Source organism: Hemitrygon akajei, chromosome 26, assembly GCF_048418815.1.
Source record: "Hemitrygon akajei chromosome 26, sHemAka1.3, whole genome shotgun sequence".
NCBI lineage: Eukaryota > Metazoa > Chordata > Chondrichthyes > Myliobatiformes > Dasyatidae > Hemitrygon > Hemitrygon akajei.
Genome location: NC_133149.1, coordinates 23418514 through 23441889, shown reverse-complemented (window position 1 = coordinate 23441889; position 23376 = coordinate 23418514). Strand labels below are relative to the sequence as shown.

The following is a 23376-nucleotide window of genomic DNA, read 5'->3' as shown; positions in this document are numbered from 1 at the left end:
TTTTTTCTTGTGAGCTTTGAAATAGACTGTTTATTGAGAAAGTTGACATTCTGCTGTACAATAAACTCTTTGCTATGTGATATGCAGCTCACCCCACCTCTGATGCATGGCTGACAGTCATACCAATGAGTAATCACTTAGGAAAATAGGTACTGTACTGTTGTAAAACTTGAGATTTCTTTCTACTTTCAGTGTTAGTCAGACCTGCATCTAGAATATGGGCTTTAGCTAGCTTCTCTTGACCTACTCTGCTTAAACAAAGTCATCCAAAACTTTGCTGCCCCTGTCCTTCCATGTACATTCATCCAATGTTTTGTGTTTCATGATGCATGTTGGCTCCCAGCTAATTCCTTGATTTAAAATTCTCATTCTTTTGTTCATTCATTTTTGTTTCCATGGGTTCATCTCTCTATATTACTCATCCCCTCTGAGACTTTAATCCTCCCATGACATTCATTGAGTTGTACAGTGCAGAAATAGGCCCTTGGCCTAACTTATCTGTGCCAACAAAGTTGCCTATCTGAATTAGTCCCATTCACCTGCCTTTGGCCTCTGTCTTTCTGATCCTTTGGTATCAAATGTACCTGCTTGTACCACTTCTTCCAGCAGCTCATCTCACTTCCCCAGCTCATCTAGATCCTGTTGTAATCTTAAATAACCTTCCTCATTGCATATTTTGATGTCATCCATAAACTTGCCCGCCAAGCCACCTACATTCCAATACAAAATCATCCAGATGATACCGGGTCTACTTTGTGATAAAGAAAGTGAACCCACAACCAATCCACTGGTCAGGGGCCTCCAGTCTGAGAAACAACTCTGCAATTGGCTAGCTCACCTTGGATGCCATCTGATTTTACCTTCCAAACCATCCTACCATGCAGGACCTTGCTAAAGGCCTTGTTAATTTCCATGTGGATAATGTCTGATCCCTGCCCTAATAAGTCCTCTTGATCCCTTCAAAAGACTCAGTCAAATTTGGGAGAGACAATTTTCCATGCACAAAGCATGTTGACTATCCTGAATCTGTGCCTGCCTTTCCAAGTACAGGAAGGTACAGCCTCAAATTCCCTCCAGTAACTCTACTACCATTGATGTTACACTCGCTGGCTTGTAGTTTCTTGGCTTGTCCTCGCAGCCCTTCTTAAATTAAGATACAACATCAGCCACCCTCCAGTCTTTTGGTACTTCATGATGATACAAACATCTTTGCCAGGACCCCAGTGATTTCTTCCCTGGCTTCTCACTATGTCCTAAGATACACTTGATTTTAAGGCCCAGGGGATTTATCCACTTTTAGGCACATTAAGACTGCCAGCATCTTTCCTTTTGCAATGTTTTAAAACCCGTGTTAGAGTCTATGTAAATCCCTGCAGTTGGATCTTTCCCTTTGCACCTTTGTCCGGGCCAGATGTTCTAAACCTTAGGACCAAGTAGTCAGCACAGCTTTTGGGAACTCTTGTCTTTGCAGTACTTAAGTGTCTGTCCCTCCAATTATTGGACAGTTTGCACATCCTCCTTGCAGTAAAGACCAGAGAGCAAGAATCTCATAACTATTGGATGAGGACTGAGGCTCCTCTGGAATTATCCTTTGCATCCTTCTACCTGGCTTTGACTGCCTCCTGAAATACTGTGTCCAGGTAATTCTCCCCCTACCTGAGGTGTCTCAGTGTTTGGAACTCATCAACCCTGAGCAGCCTACCCTTGCTTCATTTATGATCACTGTCACAATGGGGTCCAACACTTCCCACGCGTTGCAGCTGCAATATATTGCTGACCCAGCCACCTGTTCAAATGAATTAGTTGTGTTTGTTAGTTTAATTACCTTATATTAGAGCTAAGCTCTTTAAACTTGCAGAAGAACTTGCTCACATTAATATGCCCTGATTTGAAATACTTAACCGATCAGAATAAACTGAGAGAATATCTTTAAAACACCGACACATCACCTACATATGACCTATAGGCGGAGTTATTTGGTGGGTGGAGTTGGATTGAGGTCGAGGTAACCTGATGCAGAATCTCAAGGATTGTCCATAAACGTCTGCTGCAACATTGTCTGATTCAAGCTCACCCTCAGAACTCAGTTACTCATTACCCCTTGCACCAGAAACATAAATAAACTTCAGAGCTACCTCATTTATGACTTGCATCTGAAGTCATTGTAGGAAGCTTGCAGAAGAATCCTAGAGCCTACATCTTTACCACAACAACTTTAAAATCTATTGACCAACCGACATGAGACAAGAAAGACCCTATTTTAATTTGATAAATGGTCAGGCGACAGCCTCAGTGCTAGATATGTAACAGCTTTGTCCCTAATAGATGCATTTATTTTGCATACTGGCATCAAGAAACAATCTCTTGGTCTCTATCTCCAGACAAACTCAACACACAGGGAATAAATTATATTACGGTATTGCTAATTTTCTTTTAATTTACAAAGAATGACAAGTTCTCATGAAACGCTTTTGAATAACTGTTTCTTATAGTTGTACTTTGTTGTAAGTTAGAAGATTGAGCAATGCATTTCATTAAGTTATTCCCTGTGTGTTGAGTTTGTCTGGAGATAGGGACCAAGTGATTGTTTCTTGATACTGGTATGAAAAGTAAATGGTAAAATTGTGCATCAAAATTTCTTGTTTCTGAAGTGAAAGAGTGTGTAGGTCTATTGAATAAGACATTACAGTTCCAGTGTGGATTTCATTGCAATAAAATGTTATCTGTTTCTTTGCTACAGATCCTGCTTTTTCCCAGCCAGCCTCAGCCATTGGGGCGTTTTTCTGTCTCTCCAAAAGGTGAACTGACAATTACTGATGTCCAGTCAGGCGATTCTGGATATTACATGTGTCAGGCAATCAGTGTGGCTGGCAGCATCCTGTCTAAAGCACTCCTGGAGGTGGAAGATGGTAAGTCCAAGAACACTGTGAGTTTGATGTCAGCTACCCTGCTGATTGTGAGTGCTGGAATAAAAGAATTGATCTTTGGACAAGGTTTGTGGTAGAACATTGATAAACTAGTGAAATAATGGAAAGTATTGCAGGTTTTTGAGGAGAATGTCCTGTGAATATGAAGATAAAATTGAGACAAGTTTGTGCTTTTTCTATTCCACAATTCCACTTTGCTTGAAATTTGCAAAGTGTTTGAGCACTGAGGCGTTCAGTCTCAGCAATAACTCAAGATCAAATCTCCTGCAGTGCCTCCTGGCCATTGGGTCATCTGAGCTAGGAGAGATTAAACCCCGCATCTTTGTAGTAGGGTAAGAGTTTAGATTAGCCTTTAAACTTAAGTTGAAAACAGTTGATTTCAAAAATGAGACTTCCCACCTCTTCGACATCTTCATGTAGGCCATCTCTCTAATTGGTGAATTTGAGCTAATGAGTTGGAAGTGGCCTGCAGAAAGTGATACAAAAGTTGTGAAAGGCATTCAAATTTTGTTTAAGATATTGGGAAACGAACATATGTATATAGTGTGCCGACTTCCTTGGAGCCACACAGACCCTGCGTCCTCTATCTCATCCCTAGGTGGAACGGACTTACAGCAGGACCCCCTCCTCCTGATTTAGGACAGCACAGGTTATCCAGATTCAGATATCACCCAGGGATATGTTGGGGGCAGCCCACAAGTGTTGCTGTACCTTAGCTCCAGCTCCTTAGAGCTTTAGAGTAATAGACCACTACAGCACAGAAACAGGCCCTTCTGCCAATCTAGTCTGTGCTGAACTATGAATCTGCCTAATTCCATTGACCTGCACCCATTCATACCTCTCCAATACATGTACCTATCCATATTTCGCTTAAATGTTGAAATCAAACTCGCATCCACCACGTGCTGCAGCTCATTCCACAGTCAGCACTCTCTGAGTGAAGAAATTCCCTCTTATGTTCCCCTTTTCACACTTAACCTATGACCCCTAGCTAGAGTCTCACCCAACCTCAGTGGAAAAACCCTGCTTGCATTTACCCTATCTATACTCCTCATAATTTTGCATACCTTTATCAAATCTCCCTTCAATCTTCTATGTCCTGCCAATATCCTTGTATTTTTTTTCTGTATTCTTTCAACCTTATTTACATCTTTCCTGTAAGTAGGTGACCAAAATTGCACAAAGTGCTCCACATTAGGCCTCACCAGTATCTTAATCAATTTCAACATAACATTCCAATTCCAGTACTCAGTAATTTGACTTATGAAGGCAGTGTGCCAGAAGTTCTTTATGGCTAGATTTACCTGTGATGCTGCTTTCAAGTAATTGTGAATCTGTATTCCCAGATCCCTTTGTTCTACCACACTCCTCAGTGCCTTACCATTCACCATGTAAGATCTACCTTGGTTGGTCCTCCAAAGTGCAACATCTAGCACTTATCTGCATTAAATTCCAGCTGCCATTTTCCCAGCTGGTCTAGATCCCACTGCAAACCTTGATAGTCTTCCTTGCTGTCCACTACACCCCCAAACTTGGTGTCATTCACTTATTTGCCAATCCGGTTTACCCCATTATCATCCAGATCATTGATATAGATAACAAACAACAACAGATCCAGCACCAATCCCTGCAGCACAGTCCTCCAGTCAGACAGACAACCATCTACTACCACTCTCTGGCTTCTCCCACAAAGCCAATGTCTAATCCAATTTACTACCTCATCTTCAATGCCAAGGAAGTGAACCTTCTTGACCAATCTCCCATGTGGTACCTTGTCAAAGGCCAAAAGTCCATGAAAAATCTATAAGATTGGTTAGACACATCCTACCAGGCACAAATCCATGACCATTCCTAATCAGACCTTGTCAATCCAAACATATATATAGCTAGGATGTCTAAGACTTTTGCACAGTACTGTAGTAATTTTATGTACTGTACTGCTGCTGCAAAAGAAAACAAATTTCATGACATATGTGAAAACCTGATTCTGATATGGGTCTCTATTGAGGACTGAGAGAGGGAAGGGGGCATGGAGAGGGGAATCATGGTTGGGAAAAGGGGAAGGGAGAGGGGAGGGAGTGGGAAGCTCCAGAGAGACGTTCTGTAATGATCAATAAACCAATTGTTTGGAATTAAATGACCTTGCCTGGTGTCTCAGGGCTGAGTGTGTCTGCACCCTCACCACCCACCGCCCCTGGCACTCCTCTGCCACCTGCCCAACACTCCTCCCGCAGTGCTCCACTCTCACCATTCCCAGCATCCTTTACTCCTGCCAGATTTACAAACTCGCTCTCCACTCCACATTGACAAATACAATACTGTGCAAAAGTCTTAAGCACCCTATATATTTGTGCCTAAGATATTTGCATAGTATATCCAGTCGCTTAGAATACCTTCCAGTTACTTTCCCATGACTCACGTCAGGCTCACTGGCCTATAATTTCCTGGCTTATTTCTGGAGCCATTTTTAAACAATGGAACAAAATTGGCTACCCTCCAATCCTCTGGCACCTCACCTGTCACTAAAGTTATTTAAATATTTCTGTTAGTGCCCCTGCAGTTTCTGCACTTGCCTCCCACGGGGTCTGAGGGAGCAACTTGTCAGGCCTTGGGGATTTATCGGTGACCTCACTGCTGCATTGCCTCACTTCCAGAAACACTCAGGTCAGTCTCCTGAGTAAACACAGACGCAAACAATCCATTTAAGATTTCTCCCATCTCTTTCAGTTGCATGCATAGATTACCACTCTGATCTTCCAGAGGACCAATTTTCTCCCTTGTTATCCTTTTTCTCTTAATGTATCTGTAGAAACCTGTAAGATTCTCCTTCACCTTGTCTGTTAGAGCAGCATCATGCCTTCTTTTAGCCTTCCTGATTTCCTTCAAAAGTGTTCTTTGCATTTCTTATACTCCTCAAGTACCTCAGTTGTTCCTGCCTGCCTATATCTGCTGTGCAGTTCCTTCTTTTTCATAACCAGGACCAAAATATCTCTCGAAAAACCACCTGTTATCCTTGCCTTTTATTCTGACAGGAACATACAAACTCTGTATTCTCAAAATGTCACTTTTAAAGACCTCCCCCTTATAAAGTACACTTTTGCCAGAGAACAACCTGTCCCAGTCCACACTTGCTAGATCCTTTCTGTTACTATCAGGATTGGCCTTTCTCCATTTTAGAATCTCAACCTAAGGACCAGACCTATCCTTCTCTATAGTTACCTTGAAATTAATGGCATTATGGTCATTAGATGCAAAATGTTCCCCTGCACAAACTTCTGTCACCTGCCCTGTCTCATTCCCTAGTAAGAGATCTCATATTGCACTCTCTCTAGTTGGGACTTCTATGTTCTGACTAAAGAAGCTTTCCTGAACACATTCGACAAACTCTTTCCCATCCAGTCAATATGTGGAAAGTTAAAATCAACTACTATCACAACCTTGTGCTTCTTGTAACGGTCTGCAATCTTTCTACAAATTTGCTCCTCTAAATCCCATGGACTGTTGGGTAGCCTGTAGTATATTCCAATTAAAGTGGTTATACCTTTCTTATTCCTCAGTTCCACCCATAAAGTCTCACGAAATGAGCCATCCAGTCTGTCTTGTCTGAGTACTGCCATGACATTTTCCTTGACTAGTAATGTCATCACTCCCCTTTTTATACCTCCCACTCAATCACAGCTAAAACAATGGAATCCTAGAACATTGAGACACCCCTCCTGCAACTGTCTCACTCATGGCTATAATGTCAGAATTCCACATGCTGATCCATGCTCACTCATGGCTATAATGTCGGAATTCCACATGCTGATCCATGCCCACTCATGGCTATAATGTCGGAATTCCACATGCTGATCCATGCCCTAAGCTCATCTGCCTTTGCATTGAGATGTACACAGCTCAGAACATGAGTGCCACAATGCTCAACCTTTTGATTCCTGACTTTGTATGTAGGCTTAACAACATCTTTCTCCATATCCACTCCAATATCTGTTCTGATGCTCTGGTTCCCATCCCCCTGCAACACTAGTTTGAACACCACCACTCCGTGTAAGCATTAGCAAACCTCACAGGATATTCATCCCCCTGCAGTTCAAGTGCAAACCGTCCCTTCGGTACAGGTCCCACCTTCCCTGGATGAGAGCCCAACGATCCAGAAGTCTGAAGCCCTCTCTCCTGCACCATCTCCTTAGCCATGTGCCAAACTGTGTGATCTTCCTTCTTCTGACCTCACTAGCACACGGCATAGGTAATAATCCTGAGGTCACATCCCTGGAGATCCCATCCTTTAACTTAGCACCTAACTCCCTGAACTCATTTTGCAAGACCTCGTCACCCTATCTACCCATGACATTGGCACCAAAGTGACCAGGACCTCTGGCTGCTCACCCTTCCACTTAAGAATTCTGTGGACTCATTCTGAGATATACTTGACCCTAGCACCGAGACGCAACATATCATCCACAGGATCTCCTTTCTGTTTCCCTAACCAATGAACCCCCTATTACCACAGCTTGTCTCTTCTCCTTACATACCTTCTGAGCCAGACAGTGCCAGAGACCTAACTGCTGTGGCTTTCCTCTGCTAAGTTATCCCATCGAATGGTATCCAAAGTGGTTGAAGGTAACGGCCACAGGGGTACTTTGCATGGCCTGCCTTTCCCCTTTCTCTCCCCTGATGGTCACACCGTTACCTGAGTCCTGCATATTAGGTGTAACTACCTCCCTGTATGTCCTGTCTGTCAATCCCTCAGCCTCCCAAATGATCCGGAGTTCATCTAGTTCCAGCTCCAACTCTTTAACACGGTCCGTTAGAAGCTGCAGCTGTATGCACTTCTGCAGTGTAGTCGTCAGTGACACTGGAGGTCACCCTAGCTTCTCACACCGCACAAGAGGAGTATTCCACTATCCTGCCTGGCATCTCTGCTGTTCTAAGTGCGCAATAAGAAAGAAGAAAGAATAAATAACAAAAAAGATCGACCTACTGCCTCTGCCTCTCCTTTGCCAAAACCTTGTTGAGACAAAGGCTCAACTCCCCACTCTAAAACTGACACAATCACTCAATGACCACTCCACTTAAACCTAACATTTTTTTATTGGACTTTGCCAAGTGCCTAATGATGCGCAATCAAATGTCTACGCAGGAGCTGTGGCATGCATAATGTGCCGATTACCCCCGATGGCTTCTTTTGAACTCACTCTCCCTCTACACAATCCAGTGTCTCCTCGGGAACTGTGGGTACAAAATGTGCTGACTGACCCTGCTCGCTTCTTTTAAACTCGCTCTCAGTGTCTACTTGGGAAATGTTGCGCGCAAAATATGCCGACTGTGCCTGCTCGCTTCTTTTAAACTGTCTATCTATGCAATCCAATTTATCTTCAGGAACTGCGGCTCGCAAAATATGTTGATGCCCCTGCTCGATTCTTTAAGCTCTCCCTCCCTCAACGCAATCCAGTATCTCTTTGGGAACTGTGGCGCACAAAATTTGCCAACTGCCACCGCTTGCTTATTCTAAACTCTCTCCCGCGCAATCCAATGTCTGCTTGGGAACTGTGGTGTGCAAAATATGCCACATGCTCCCGCTCACTCTCTCCGCTACATAATCTAGTGTGTCGTTTAGAACTCTAGCACGCAAAATGTGCTGACTGCCCCTGCTCGCTTTTAACCTCGCCTGCTATGCAATCCAATGTCTCCTCGGGAAATGTGCCCATAATGTGCTGACTACCCCCGCTCGCTTCTTTTAGACTCCCTCTTCCTTTACGCAATCCAATGTGTCCTCAGGAACTGTGCTGCACAAAATGTGCCGACTGCCGCACTCTCTTCTTTTAAACTCTCCTGCTATGCAATCGAATGTCTACTCAGGAAATGTGCCGACCCCACTCGAGCTGATTAAAGTTTCTCTCGTTTACGCAAGCCAGTGTCTCCTGGGGAACTGTGGTGTGCATAATGTGCTGACTGACCTGCTCGCTTGTTTTAAACTCTCTCTGCGTAATGCAAGTCTCCTTGGAACTGTGCCGCGCAAAATTTGCCGACTGCCCCCACTTGCTACTTTTGAACTCACTCTCCTGCTATGCAATCCAAAGACGTCTCGGGAATCGTGGCGAGCAAAATGTGCCAACTCCTCCCACTCTCTACTTTTAAGCTCCCGCTCCTGCCGCTCAATCCAATGTCAATCGAGAAATATTGCATGCAATATGTGCCAAATGCACCCGCTTGCTTCTTTTAAAATCTCTCCCTCTACACAAGCCAGTGTCTCCTCAGGAACTGCGACACACAAAATGTGCCGATTCCTCTCTCATGTTTACTTTAAATGCTCCTTCCCTCTACGCAGTCCAATTTCCCCTCAGAAGCCGTGGCGCGCAAAATGTGCTGACTGACCCCGCTCACTTCTTATAAACTCACTCTCCCTCTACACAATCCAATGTCTCCTTGGGAATTATGGTGCACAAAATATGCCGACTGCCCCCATTTGCTTCTTTTAACTCAGTCTCACTATACAATGCAATATCTCCTTTGGAAATGTGGCGTGCAAAACGTGCCAACTGCCACTGCTCGCCTCTTTTAAAGTCCCTCTCCTTTTACGCAATCTGATGTCTACTTGGGAACTGTAGCGTGCAAAAGGTGCCAACTACCTCCACTCGCTTTTAAACTCTCCTGCCTCACAATCCAATGTCTGTGTGAGATCTGTGGCGCTCAAAGTGTACTGTCTGCCAGTGCTTACTTCTTTTAAACCCACTATTCCTCTATGCAATCCAGTATCAAGTCGGGAATTGTGGCACGCAAAATGAGCCGGCTACCCTCGCTCTTTTGAAATCTCTCTCCCTCTACACAAGCTAGTGTCTGCTTAGGAACTGAGTCACGCAAAATGATTACCCTCAGTCGTTTGCATTAAATGCTCCTTCTCTCTATGAAAGCAAAGCTCTCCTTGGGAACAGTTGCACGCAAAAAGTACCGACTGTCCCTGCTCGTTTCCTTTAAACTCTGTCTCCCTCTACACAATCCAACGTCTACTCATGAAATGCAGCGTGCATTCTGACTGACTGACCCCGCTGACTTCTTATAAACTCACTCTCCCTCTACACAATCCAGTGCCTCCTGACCAGCGGTGGTGCGCAAAATGAGCCGACTGCACCCGCCTGCTTTTTTTTTAAGCTTTCTCTCCGTTTACGCAAGCCAAAATGTGTCCCCGGGAACTGTGGCGCTAAAAGTTTGCTGAGTACCCCTGCTCTCTTCTTTTAAATTCGCTCTCCTGCTTTGTAATCCAATGTGTCCTCATGAAATGTGGCGCGTAAAATGTGTCGACTGCTGCATTCACCTCTTTTAAGCTCTCCCTCCCTCTACACAATCCAATGTGGTGCGCAAATGTGCCAACTGTCTCTGCTCTACACAATCTCTCCTCGGGAACTGTGGCGCGCAAAATTTGCCGACCGCCCCTGCTCACTTCATTTAAAAAGTCTCTCTCTCTCTACACAATCGAACGTCTGCTCGGGCATTGTGGCACGCAACTTAAGCTGTTCTGTTCATTTAAAAACTTTTCCTCTATGCAAGCCAATGTCTGTTCAAACGGTGGCTCACAAAATGTGCCCGACTGCACCAGCTCTCTTCTTTTAAGCTCTCTCTCCCTCTATGCAATATAATGTCTCCTTGAGAACTGTGGCGCACAAAATGTGCTGACTGACATCCCCCCCCCCCCGATAATTTTAAACTCTCTCTCCATCTATGCAATCCAATGTCGCCTCAGGAACTGTGGAGCGCGCAGAGTGTGCCGTCTGCTCTGTACGCAAATTTTAAATTCACTCTCCCTCTACACATGAGCAATGCCTCCTCGGGAACTGTGGTGGGCAAAATGTACCGACTGTCCCCATACGCTAATTTTAACTCTCTCTCCCTCTATGCAAGCCAATGTCTCCTCAGGAACTGTGGCATGCAAAATATGCCAACTGCCCCCACTTGCTTTCTTTAAACTTCCCCTTCCTTTATGCAACCTATTGTCTCCTCGGGAACTGCGGCGTGCAAAATGTACCGACTGTCCTCATTCACTAACTTTAAACTCTACCTCCCTCTATGCAATCCAATGTCTCCTTGGGAATTGTGGCGGTCAAAAATTGCTGACTTCATTTGAACTGTCTCTCTCGCTACACTGTCTCCTCAAAAACGATGACGCGCAAAATGTGCCAATACCCCAACTCATTTCCTTTAATCTCTCCATCCCTCTCCAGAATCCAATTATTCCTCGGGAACAGTGGCGCACAAACTGTGCCAGTTGCCCCTGCTCACAACGTTTAAACTCTCTCTCTCCTTCTGTGCAATCAGTTGTCTACTCCTGAATTGTGGTGCGCAAAATGTGCCAACTGCCCCCACTGGCTTCTTTTAAAATTTCCCGCTACGCAATCCAATGTCTCCTCAGGAAATTTGTTGCGCAAAATGTGCCAATGCCGCCAGTCTCTTCCTTTAAGCTCTCTCTCCCACAATGCAATCCAATGTCTATTCATGAACTGTTGCATGCAAGATGTGCCAATTACCCCATGTCACTTCTTATAAAATCTCCCTCTGTGCAATCCATTGTCTTCTTGGGACTGTGGCAGGCAAAATGTGCTGATTGCCCTCCATATGTTAATTTAAAACCCTCTCTCCCCCAATGCAATCCAATTTCTGCTCAGGATCTGTGCCATGCAAACTGTGCTGACTGCCCCTGCTCGCTTTTAAGCTCACTCTCCCTCTATGCAGTGCAATGTTCCCTCTGCAAAATATGCTGACAGCCCCCAGTCGCTTCTTCTAAGCTCTCTGTCCCACTATGCAATCCATTGTCTCTTCGGGAACTGTGGCGTGCAAAATGTACTGAAGTCAACATAAGTTAATTTTAAACTCTCCCTCTATGCAATCCAGTGTCTGCTTGGGAACTGTGGCGCGCAAAATCTACCTGCTACATCCGCTTGCTTTTTTAAAAAATTTCTTTCCATTTACGGAAGCCAATGTTTCCTTGAGACTGTGGCGTGCAAAATGTGGCAACTGCAGCCGCTCGCTTTTAAACACACTTTTACTGTCGCTCCCTCTACGCAATCCAATGCCTCTTCAGGAACTGTGGTGTGCAAAATGTGTCACTGCCTTTAAACTCTCCCTCCCTCTCTGCAGTCCAGTATTCCCCTTGGGAACTGTGGCGTGCAATATGTGCTGACTGTGCATGTTTACTTTAAACTCTCTTTCCCTCTGTGCATTCCAACGTGTACCCCGGAATTGTAGCGCACAAAATTAGTTGACTGCCCCCGCTCGTTTCTTTTTAAACACTCGCTTGCTCTGCGCATTCTAATGTCTCCTCCAGAACTGTGGCGCCCAAAATGTACCAACTGCCCTGTTCGTTTCTTTTAAGCTCTCTGTGCTGTTCTACAATCCAGTGTTTCCTCGGGAACTGTGTGGCGCAAAATGTGCCAACTGCACCTGCTTGCTCTTTTTTAAACTATCTCTCCATTTGTGCAGTCCGATGTCTCCTCGGGAACTGTGGCACGCATAATGCGCCAACTGCCCTCGCTCACTTCTTTTAAACTCCCTCTCTCTTTACGCAATCCAAGGTCTACGTAGGAACAGTTGCACACAAAATGAGCTAAGTACCCCCACTCGCTTCTTTTAAACCTTCCCTCGATGCAATCCAATGTCTGCTTGTGAACTTTGGCACGCAAAATATGCTGATGGCTCTACTTGCTTCTATTTAACTCTGTGTCTCTCTCTCTACACAACACAATTTTTACTTGGAAACTTGGTGATCAAAATGTGCCAACTGCTCCCACCAGCTTTTTTTAAACACTCTCTCCCTCTACGCAATGCAACGTCTCCTCCAGAACCACGGTGCACAAAATGTGCCAACTGCTGACACACTATGCAATCTACTGTCGCCTCATGAACTGTGGTGCAAAAAAAGTGCCAACTACCCCTGCTTGCTTCTGCTAAATGCTCTCCTACGCAATCCAATGTCTCCTTGGGAACTGTGGCGTGCAAAATGTTCCAACTGCCCCCCGCTCGCTTCTTTTAAACTCTCTCACTACACAATCCATTGCCTACTCAGGAACTGCTGCACGCAAGATGTGCTGACTGACCCTGCTCGCTTCTTATAAAGTCTCCTCTGCGCAGTCCAATGTCCCCTCATGAACAGTGGTGCGCAAAATGTGCTGTCTCCCCCGCTTGCTTCCTTTAAAGTCACTGTCCCTCTGCAAAGTCCAACATCTCCTTGGGAACTGTGGTGTCCAAAATGTGCCGACTGCCTCTGCTTGCTGCTTTTAAACTCTCTCTTCTGCTACTCAATCCAATGCCTCCTCAGGACTGCGGCGTACAAAGTGTGCTGATTGCCCCCGCTCGCTTCTCTTAAACTGTCTCTCCGCAGTCATGCCATCCCTGACCTTAGTCTGACAGAAGTAGTGTATCATTACCTGATTGTTTAAACTATTAACAGATGTCAAAGAATTTTGTGTTCAACAGGTTGTTAATCTGGTTTCAAACTAAGGTTTCAGTAAATGACAGGTAATTCCTTAACTCTCCAAGATGCCCTCTTTAATCTTATTACCTGATTGGTTGCTCAAATAGTCCAGGCCGTATTCATGGGTAGAGCCAATCCAATTTCTTTTTATTATTTCTAAAATAAAAATAATCAAAAATAAAAATAGCCATAATAAAAAAATACAATAGAATAAAAAGTGCAACACATGCAAAATGCTGGAGGAACTCAGAAGGTTAGGCATTATCTGTGGAAGTGAGTAAACAGCTGACGTTTCAGACCAAGACCCTTTTATCAGGAGTGGAAAGGAAGGGGGAAACTCTTTACATTATTAATGCCATTTGATCAATATATTCAGTCGTGTTAACACCTTTATTTTGTATGTAGTGCCATTGCCACTCCAGTGGCTCATTTGGTGATACACCCTCCTGTGTTTGATGGGCTTCCTTGCTGTACTCGGCCATCCATGTCCTGTAGCAGAAGGTCCAAGACTGTCATTTGTGGGCAGCGTCAAGTCAATTGGGTTGGAACATGGAAGGCTTTAGAGCAACTCATGGCAATTAGATTCCTTGCAGGATAGGAATAACTTTGCAGAAAGCCTCTGGAAAGGAGCAACAAGCAAAATGCTGGAAAAACTCAGCAGGTTTCATCACTCCTTCCCAGGTACCAGAAAGAAATGGTGATATTGATTTTCTCTGTCTGAATAGCCACTGGTTTCTTCATAATCAGGAATTGCAATGTGTTTCCTGACAGCTCTGCTGCTCAGGTAGGCTGGACCACAGCGCTGGCAATGTCAGCATCAGAAGCTCTAATTGATGTTGTCAAAAGACATTACAGCACCACTCAAGAAATGTAACGGAGTAGCAAACTGGAAGGACTGCTCAGAGGAATCACCTGGGTTCCTGCAACCCTCTTCTAAAAGCATGTCAGTTGTGTGTCAGCCCAAGTGATCTGGGGCTAGTCCTCCTGGATCTGATAGGATACGGGAGCCCCTCTGGCATTCTGAATGATGAGCACAGCCTGTGATCGCTGACAGGATGACAGGTCTCCCCTGGATTACCTCTGTCCGGAGCCAGCCGCTTACATTGATTGATTTCCCCAGCACCCCCCACCCTCCCGGGCTGCAGACTATTGCTGGGAATTCCAATTGAGTGTGAGCTTTCATCTGGCCTGTCACTGCTTCCAAATCGATGGGGAATAATTAGTGCCATAAATGAATACAGGAAATGAAATGCAGGGAGATTGCCTCTGTACTGTGTTCTCTTTCTTTAATTTAGCCTCATCTGGTTTGCATGATCTTAGAAGCAGGATTGCTGACACATGCCTATATTATTGCCTACATAATAGTAGTTTCGGGACATTCCGATTATGTTCTGTATAAATACAGTCATTCCTTTATAATTAGCCTAAGTTGAACTCTTTACACCAATCCCTAGATATCCTGTTTGAGCTGGTCCAAGTGGAACATGTATCAGCCCTTCAGGAGGCATCTAGGAATGAACAGTATGATGTACATGTGGATTCTTAATCTTTCTGCATCTAGTGTTTGTAATATACTAAATTTGTAATAGACACAGAGATATGCTAAAACTTGCAGACATCCTTTATTCAATTCTTTTTAACCACACTGTGCATTGAACACGCATTACAGATCTATAAGCACAAAGCTACTTCTTTTTGAAGTAAATAATTGATTCAAATTCACAGATTTGATCTAATTACAGGTTTTATGAATCTCTTTGATCTTCTCAAAGAAGCTCATGTGTAACTCAATCCAGTGGAAACTTGTGATGTTCTTTTCACTGGATCAACTTTTAGAAATCACCTCATGGTCACATGACTCTAGTATTTTCTTGTCTGACCCTTGTGGGTGTTATCCACTTCCGTGCACAATTCTCCAAATTCTGCATTCTACTTTGACATGCCATGTTTGAACGTTATTTTTACTGGCTGGTGTTAGCAGGCAAACTATATTGCTTTGCTTAAATTGTGATATAAGTTTCTCTGCATCTTAATTGCTTCTCTTTCATCTAAAATTGATTGTAGTTAGCTAAATCATACTGCAGTCCTTTGGTGTACTTAACAGATCTATAACCCATAATGAAATGTGTCATCAAACTGAAATTTGCTAATTGACGTATGCTTGTTAAATCTGAGTTACCCTATGATATCATTTCCATACTACTTTGACAATTCTTGCTGATCTATTTGCTACATCTTTGATTGACATGGGAAAATAAATATGTGCTTACATCGTTTTGCTTTATAAATTGCCAAAATAGAAATAAGCAAAATGCAGGACCATTTTCTTAGACTAACTCTTCTGGTAAGCAACGATGGGAGAAAAGGGACCTCAAAAGTTCACTAAGATGCTCTCCTGTAGCATAGAATTCCACTTGGTTCACCTCGATGCATTCTATGTGACTGCCCACTAGCACAGACTTGTCGATTACCTTCTTACCATAGGCAAGAAAAGGCATCACCACCATTTCCAACAGGAATATGGAAAAAAAAGTAGAACTGCAAATGCTAGAAATCTGAAATAAAAACAGAAACTGCTAAAAAAAAAAATGCTCAGCAGGTCAGACATCACCCATGCAAAGGGAAATGCTTCAGGTCTGACACCCTTTGCAGAACATTATCTCTGTTTCTCTTTCCACTGATGCTGCCTGACCTGCTGAGTGTTTCCTATGAAAGTGCCTTTGGTGCTTGGCTTTCTAATGTTGGCGGTAGACATATCTAGTAACATTTCAGCTGTTTATTTAATAAATAGCACTTACGGCTATTGTCTTCAGGTTTCAAATGGCTTTATTATCAGTATGAATCTCTTCCAGAAACCACCGTCTCAACACACCTAATGTGACAATCTCGTCCCATCAGCTTTTTATCATATCAGATATCGTATATCTTCATCTAGACATGTACCTGATTCCATTTGACTTTCTACAGTTGGAGAACAATTCTTTTATTTCTTTTACATTGCTGCCTTCATCTTGATTGCATAGACAATCATATGGGCAATCTTTGGAGTGGCCACTTTATTAGGTACACCTTTACACTTGCTCAATAATGCAAATGTCTAATCGGCCAATCATGTGCACCAACTCAATGCATAAAAATGTGCAGACTTGGTTAAGAGGTTCAGTTGTTCAGAGCAAACATCACCACGGGGAAGAAATGTGATCTGAGTGACTTTGACCGTGGAATGATTGTTGGTGCCAGACGGGGTGGTTTGAGTATCTCAGTAACTGCTGATTTCCTGTGATTTTCATGCACAGCAGTCTCTAGAGTTTATAGAGAATGATGTGATAAACAAAAAAGAAACATCCAGTGAGCAGCAGTTCTGTGGATAAAAGTGCCTTGTTAACGAGAGAGGTCAGAGGAGAATGGCCAGACTGGTTCAAGCTGACAGGATGGTGACAGTAACTCAAATAACCACGTGTTAAAACAATGATGTGCAGAAGAGCATCTCTGAAAGAACAACATGCTGAACCTTGAAGTGGATAGGCTACAACAGCTGAAGACCACAGACATAAATTCAGTGGCCACTTTACTAGGTGATAGTATACCTTGAAGCATTTCATTAAAAAAATTCTTCGGTGATAAAGCGATATTTTTTTTGCTACTACTTAGCTGAGTAACTTTCCACATGGATAAAGCAGTTAACCAGGCGGGTTGGGCAATGTCTGTGATAACATTTTGGTGGACGTATTAGTTTTGCATCCTTTTTGATATATAGTGTCTGACTTGCTGCTTGTCTCTAGCATTTTCAGTTTTTATTTCAGATTTTTAGCATCTGCATTTTAGTATTATTTTCATTTATGAGGAGTCATCCTCGTTAGGAAGGAGTGAAGTGGATGAGGTACTGTATTTTACAGAATTAACCTTACTTTTACTCTGACCTTTATAAAATAAAATCAATAGATCATATCATCTGTATGCAAGCTTAGGTTGCCATGACAACTTGAGCATTTAAGGGTAGCTGAGTCTGAGAATCCTCCGATGAGCTTGAACTACCTGTGTGTAAACTCTCTCTGTCAAACTGTGCATGGCTTTATTTCAACAGCAAAACAAACCACAATAGCAACATAGTTGAGGAGATGCTGGTGAAAGAATGGTCACATCTCAAATTCAAGGAACTAGATTTCTCCCTGTCATGGCAGCTGGACTGGTGAGTGCCATTTGCCATAGGACGCTGCCTGTCTTGTGTTCATCCTTTTGTCATGGTCATAAATGCATCAACATTTAAGTTGAATTTATAGCTCATTCTAGCGTGTGGGCATTCCTCATAAGGACAGAATTTATTACCCAGAGAAGACAATATGGTCACTTCAGCCCACTTCACCATTCAGGGCTGAACTGAATTTGATCTCACCTCCATTTTCCTAACTAATCCTACCTTCCTGATTCCCCTGCCATCCAAAATTGAACTGTTCTGTTCAATCTCCACAGCTCTCCATGGAAGAGAATTCCAAAGATTCACAACTCTCTGAGACAAGAAATTCTTCCTTACCTCCCTTTTCTAGAAATCATGTCTAGCTGTTCTCAGGAGGAGGAATGTCCACTCAGCATCTATCCTGCCATTTTTCCTCAGAATTATTCATATTTCTGGAAGATCACTTCTCACTCTTCTAATCTCCAATGAGATTGTTCCATTCTTCTCAATTCCTCTTTATAAATCAACTCACCTTTGTCCAACTTGAGGGTGAATAACTTTGGATTTGGGAGGTACTGTTGAACAAGTTCTTGTGGGTTATGACAGGCAGTTTATCTTGTATCGTGTAATCGTGTATCTTTACTTTGTTGATATTAGCAATACATTTCCTGTCTCTTATTCTTATTTTCTAAGGATTTCAGGCCTGCCAGTGTGTTCCCTTCTTTAGGCCCTTGTCCTCCAACATTCAGAGTACAACTCTTCTCCCACTCAAAAATTCTAGGTAGTCAGATTCTCAACTAACTTTCAGAAGCTTAAAATAACATGCTAAAATAACAAATCTAGTATGTTTATGGAAGGAGTTGCACTTCCTGTGACATTAGAGGACATGGAATAAAATTCACATGCTGGAAGACATTGGCAGTTCCCTCAGTCCAGTATATTTGTTCCTAAATCTACTCTCCAAGTGTAATGCTCAAAATATCACTTGTCCTACTCAGGGTGTCCTTGAGGTCATTGAGTGCACATCAGTGAATATTTATTGTTCGGAGACATGGGGGTTTACTTTGTCATTGAGTACAGGAGGTGGGAGGTTATGTTGCAGTTATATAAGACATTGATAAGGCTGCACTTGAAGTATTGTGTGCAACCTTGGTCAGCCTGTTATAGGAAAGATGGAATAAAGGAGATTGCAGGGTGAGCTGATAGACATACAGTATGTAAGATCGCGAGAGGCATAAGAAATGTGAAAGCACATAGTCCTTTGTTCCCAGGGCAGGGGGTGCTAAAAACCTCGAGATCATAGGTTTCAGATCAGAGGTGAAGGATTTGAGAAGGACATCAGGGGCAGCTTCTTCACTCAAAGCGCGGTGAGCATTTGGAATGAGCTGCCAGAAACAATGGTTGAGGTAAGCCATTAGCAGCATTTAAGAGGCATCAAGATAAGTACGTGGATAGAAGAGGTTTAGAGGGCTATGGACCCAACATGGGCAGGCAGGACCAGTTTGCGGGGCAAAACAGTTGGAATGGATGAATTGGGTCAAAGGGCCTGTTTCCATGCTGTATCATTATGACACTAATGTTTCCCCCTACTGTGCACAACCCACTCACACAAAGCAATAATTAAACATATCATTGTTTAGTAATAATACATCTTTCAAAACGCCTATTTACCAAGTATAGTGGCATGAAATGGAGCTGTTGCAAGGGACTATTAAGGGTCGAGGTAATCTTGTTATTTCTTGACTACCCTGCAGTTTAATGCCTGGTCATTTGCAGTTTCACTAGACTGAAATCTATTTAACAATTACTCCATCTCATTTCTCACAGTATTACTGAATAATCAATTCCCATTGATTGCAACAAAATCTCTTCCAGAAGCATCCCAATATAGGGTCTTTCCGGACATTGGGCTCTTTCGGTTTTCAAACAAAACTGGCGCTTGAATTTTTTTCCCAGGTAATCCCCATCAAATAGCGCACACAGTTTCAATTCTCATTGACGTTGTGTCTTTGTCCAGGGACTTCTGAGTAATGTAGATCCTTGAGATGTGCACTTGTAAGGTAATGGGCATCTTCAAATGAAACGATCCCTGTAAAAAGGGAGAAGTAAGATCAGTACCTGACTGCAGGTGTCCCCCAATGCCTCAAAAGATGATAAATTGGACGCTTGGTCACCGAAAGGCCAAGACTTACATTGTGACAAATGTGAACAATGTCAGCTTTCTGAAGAAGCATAAAACAGTATAAAATGCAACTTACAGTTTATATTTGTAGAACCTGAGGTATAGCCATAGAGTTGTATAGCACAGAAACAGGCCCTTTTGCAATAGAGTTTACTCCAATCATCAAGATACCCATTCACATTATATCTACGTTAATCTCTGCCCAGTGCAAACTCCACCGAGGCAGCACCCGAAGATAGGATTGAACGCTGATCTCTGGCACTGTGAGGACTTGGCTCAACACGCTGCAGCACTATTTCATCGGACCCCGGGTTTTTCAAGGTACCTTTGAACCCCGGCCGTCGTTGCAGCATAAGACATTCAGCAGGCTAGTGCACTGGCATGGAGCACAGAGTTAGGCAGGTTACGAGGGCTGCAGGTTAAAGTACTTGCGCAGGGTAATACGGTGAGTGAGGGATGACCACGGTCTATCAGGAAGGAATAGTGCACACAAAGTACTCCTGATTAGTGTCAGGACTGGGAAAAGTGCTTAAAAGACAATTTTGATTTTTTTTTCTTGTTTGAATACAAACAGCAGTCACGATGTGCACTGAGTTTATAGCACAAGTCTAAATAAGTAGGTGAAACTAAATGGCCACTACAGAGCTGTGGTTACAGGGTATCAGATATTCCTGGAAACTTGCCTTTTAAAAGAGGTATCCAAAATGTGAAAGGAGGCTGATATTCAAGAGTGGGATAAAGGCAACAGAGAGCAAGAATTTTAGCTCACAAAATCAGATCGAGTTAGGTTGGGTGGAGCTGTGAGACAGCAAGGTGAGAAAATATTGAGGGGAGCTGTAAATAATACAGGCAAGCTTCAAGGAAGCATCAATCATACCAGTGCCCAAGAAGAATGTTGTAACTTGCCAAAATGACTATTGTCCAGTAGCACGTATGTCAACCATGCTGAAGTGCTTTGAGTGATGGGTCATGAAGCATATCAACTCCTGCCTGAGGAGTGAACCCCGTCACAACATGTCAGCAGCAGATGCTATTTCATTGGCTCTTCACTCAGCTCTGAAACACCTGGGCAATGAAGATGCGTTCATCAGGATGCTCTTCAATGACTACAGCTCTGAGGATGGGGAGGAGAAAAGATTTGTCTTTTGACGGCATCACTGTTGTTAGCAGAATCAAAGGTGGAGACAAATTGGAATATAGGAGGGAGACTGAAAATCGAGTTGAATGGTGCCACAACAACAACCTCTCACTCAACATCAGCAAAGCCGAAGAGCTGATTATTGTCTCCAGAAGGAGGAAACTGGAAGTCCTTGAGCCAGTCCTCACTGGAGCAATGGGGGTGGAGAGAGTCAGAAACTTTAAATACCATGCCATCAAATTTCAGAGGTTCTGTCCTGGGACCAGCACACAAGTACTATCACAAAGTAGACATGGCATTGCCTCCACTTTCTTAGAAGTTTGTGCAGATCCGACATATCATCTAAAACTTTGCACAGTGGAGAGTTTCCTGATCGGTTGCATCATGGCCTGGTATGGAAACGCCAATGCCCAGGAACGGAAAAAAAAGCTACAAGAAGTGGTGGATACATCCCAGACCATCACAGGAAAAGCCCTCCACACCACTGAGTATGTGAAGTGCTGCCACAGGAAAGCAGCATCCATCATCATGGACCCACACCATCCAGGCCATGCTCCCTTCTTGCTGCTGCCATCGGGAAGGAGGTACTGGAGCATAAAGTCCTATACCACTAGGTTCAGGAACAGTTAATACCTTACAACCACAAGGCTCCTAAACCAGCATGGATAACTTCAATAACCACTACTCTGAATTGATTCTATGACCTACAGTCTCACTGCAGAGGACTTTTCAACTCATGGAATCAGTATTATTTTTATTTGTGCAGATTGTCTTTGGTTGTTTGTCAGTCTTTGTTTATGTATAGATTTTTGGAAAAATTCTATTGTACTTTTCCTGTAAATGCAAGAAAATGAATCTCAAGATAATATATGCATATATATATTGATTATAAACTTAAGTAGTTATGATAATGTGGGACTGAGTATAAATTGGAATATTAGAGTTCTGTGTAATAAGGGAAATGCAGTACTGTAATCTGGGGTGGGGGTGCTTTAATCTTCATATAAACTGAGAAAACTAAATTAGTAGTAATAGTGAAAAGGGTCAATTTATGGAGTAGTTTCTCAGATCAGTGTCAAGGGAACAGGCTGTGTTAGACCTGGTGTTGTGTAATGAGAAAGGTTTAATTGATGATCTGGTAGTTAAAGGGTCTTCAGGGAGTAGTATTCATAATATAAATAAATCTTATATAAAAATTGAAAGTGATTTACTTCAGTCATAATAATGCAGACTACTAAGATATGAAATGTGATTTAGCAGTGGTAGATCAGGAAATTGCATTGGGATGTATGAGAGTAAACAAATAATGGCTTTCTTTAGGACATTAATACAGTTTACAAAAAAAAAGTAGCCCTTTAAGGAAAAGCCACCAAAACAAAAGCTGCGGTCCAGTCACAGCTACACAGGAAAAAATAAGGATATTATTAGATCAAATGAAAATAATTGGGGTGTAGCAATTAGCATAACACTACTACAGCACCAGGGACCCGGGTTCAATTCCGCCACCGTTTCTAAATAGTTTGTACGTTCTCCCTGTGATCATGTGGGCTTCCTTTAAGTGCTCCGATTTCCTCCCACATCCCAAAGGTGTATGGGTTGGTAAGTTAATTGATTACAATTGGGCGGCGCAGACTCGATGGGCTGGAAGGTCTGTAAATAAAATAAAAATATAAAAAAGGCTTTGAACCTTCCCCCTGCCCCCCCCCCCAGCCAAAAAATAAAGCTGAAGACTGGAAAATATCTAGAATTTAGCATAGGAGGACCAAGGCACTATTAAGGAAAGAGAAAGTGGAATATGAAGGTAAGTAGATTGGTAAGAAAAATGAGAAATGACTGTATGAGCTTCTGTAGATTTATGAAAAGGAAAAAAAGGTTAATAAGTTATGGAAGCCATTGCACTGTTACTGCTTCCTGCCCCAGCACTTCAGGAACACTACAACAGTTATACCCCCAGAATGTGTTGGTAAGTTTAGTCTAGTTAAAGTCAAAGTGTCAAACCCTGGTCTTTGCCCAGTTGGAGACAAGCCTGCAACAAAAGTATTGCCCTCACATGTAATGTCCTCAGCATCTTAAGTTGGGCTGCAAAGCAGGCAATGCCAGGTAAAAGGATGGAGCTGTAATCCAAACTTCACATATTTCATTTTTATGCTGATCACCACTCTCCAAAGAAACTGTGACAACCACACACATATTCACCCATCCCTCATGCCCAATGGGACCATGCTTCTGCTTCTGTATTGGGGTATGAACCCATTTGCACTTGTTTTTGAAGGTAAAATGAACAAAAACTGATTCACTTATTTTGTATACATTGTGATTGGTGATCCCATTTCTTGGGAAATTGGAACAGGCACTCTTAAAGCATTTCACCTTAACAGGGGCTTTATTTCCATGTCATATTTCCCATACAATGACATCACTGCAGCACATGTTGCAGATCAGCCAATGACAGGAATTGGATACTAATGCTGCAAACTAATACTTTCATAATTA

The 23376-nt window shown here is 43.0% G+C and overlaps 1 protein-coding gene across 6 annotated transcripts in view; it reads left to right on the top strand.

The window, feature by feature from the left end:
* The window catches only part of robo3 (roundabout, axon guidance receptor, homolog 3 (Drosophila)), a 569123-nt gene that overhangs the window by 426105 nt on the left and 119642 nt on the right, over positions 1 to 23376 (top strand). For all 6 annotated transcript variants that reach the window (XM_073029734.1, XM_073029732.1, XM_073029730.1 and 3 more), the window contains exon 8: positions 2741 to 2909. In XM_073029734.1, the coding sequence (XP_072885835.1) occupies positions 2741 to 2909 (169 nt within the window). The remainder of the gene's footprint in view (positions 1 to 2740; positions 2910 to 23376) is intronic.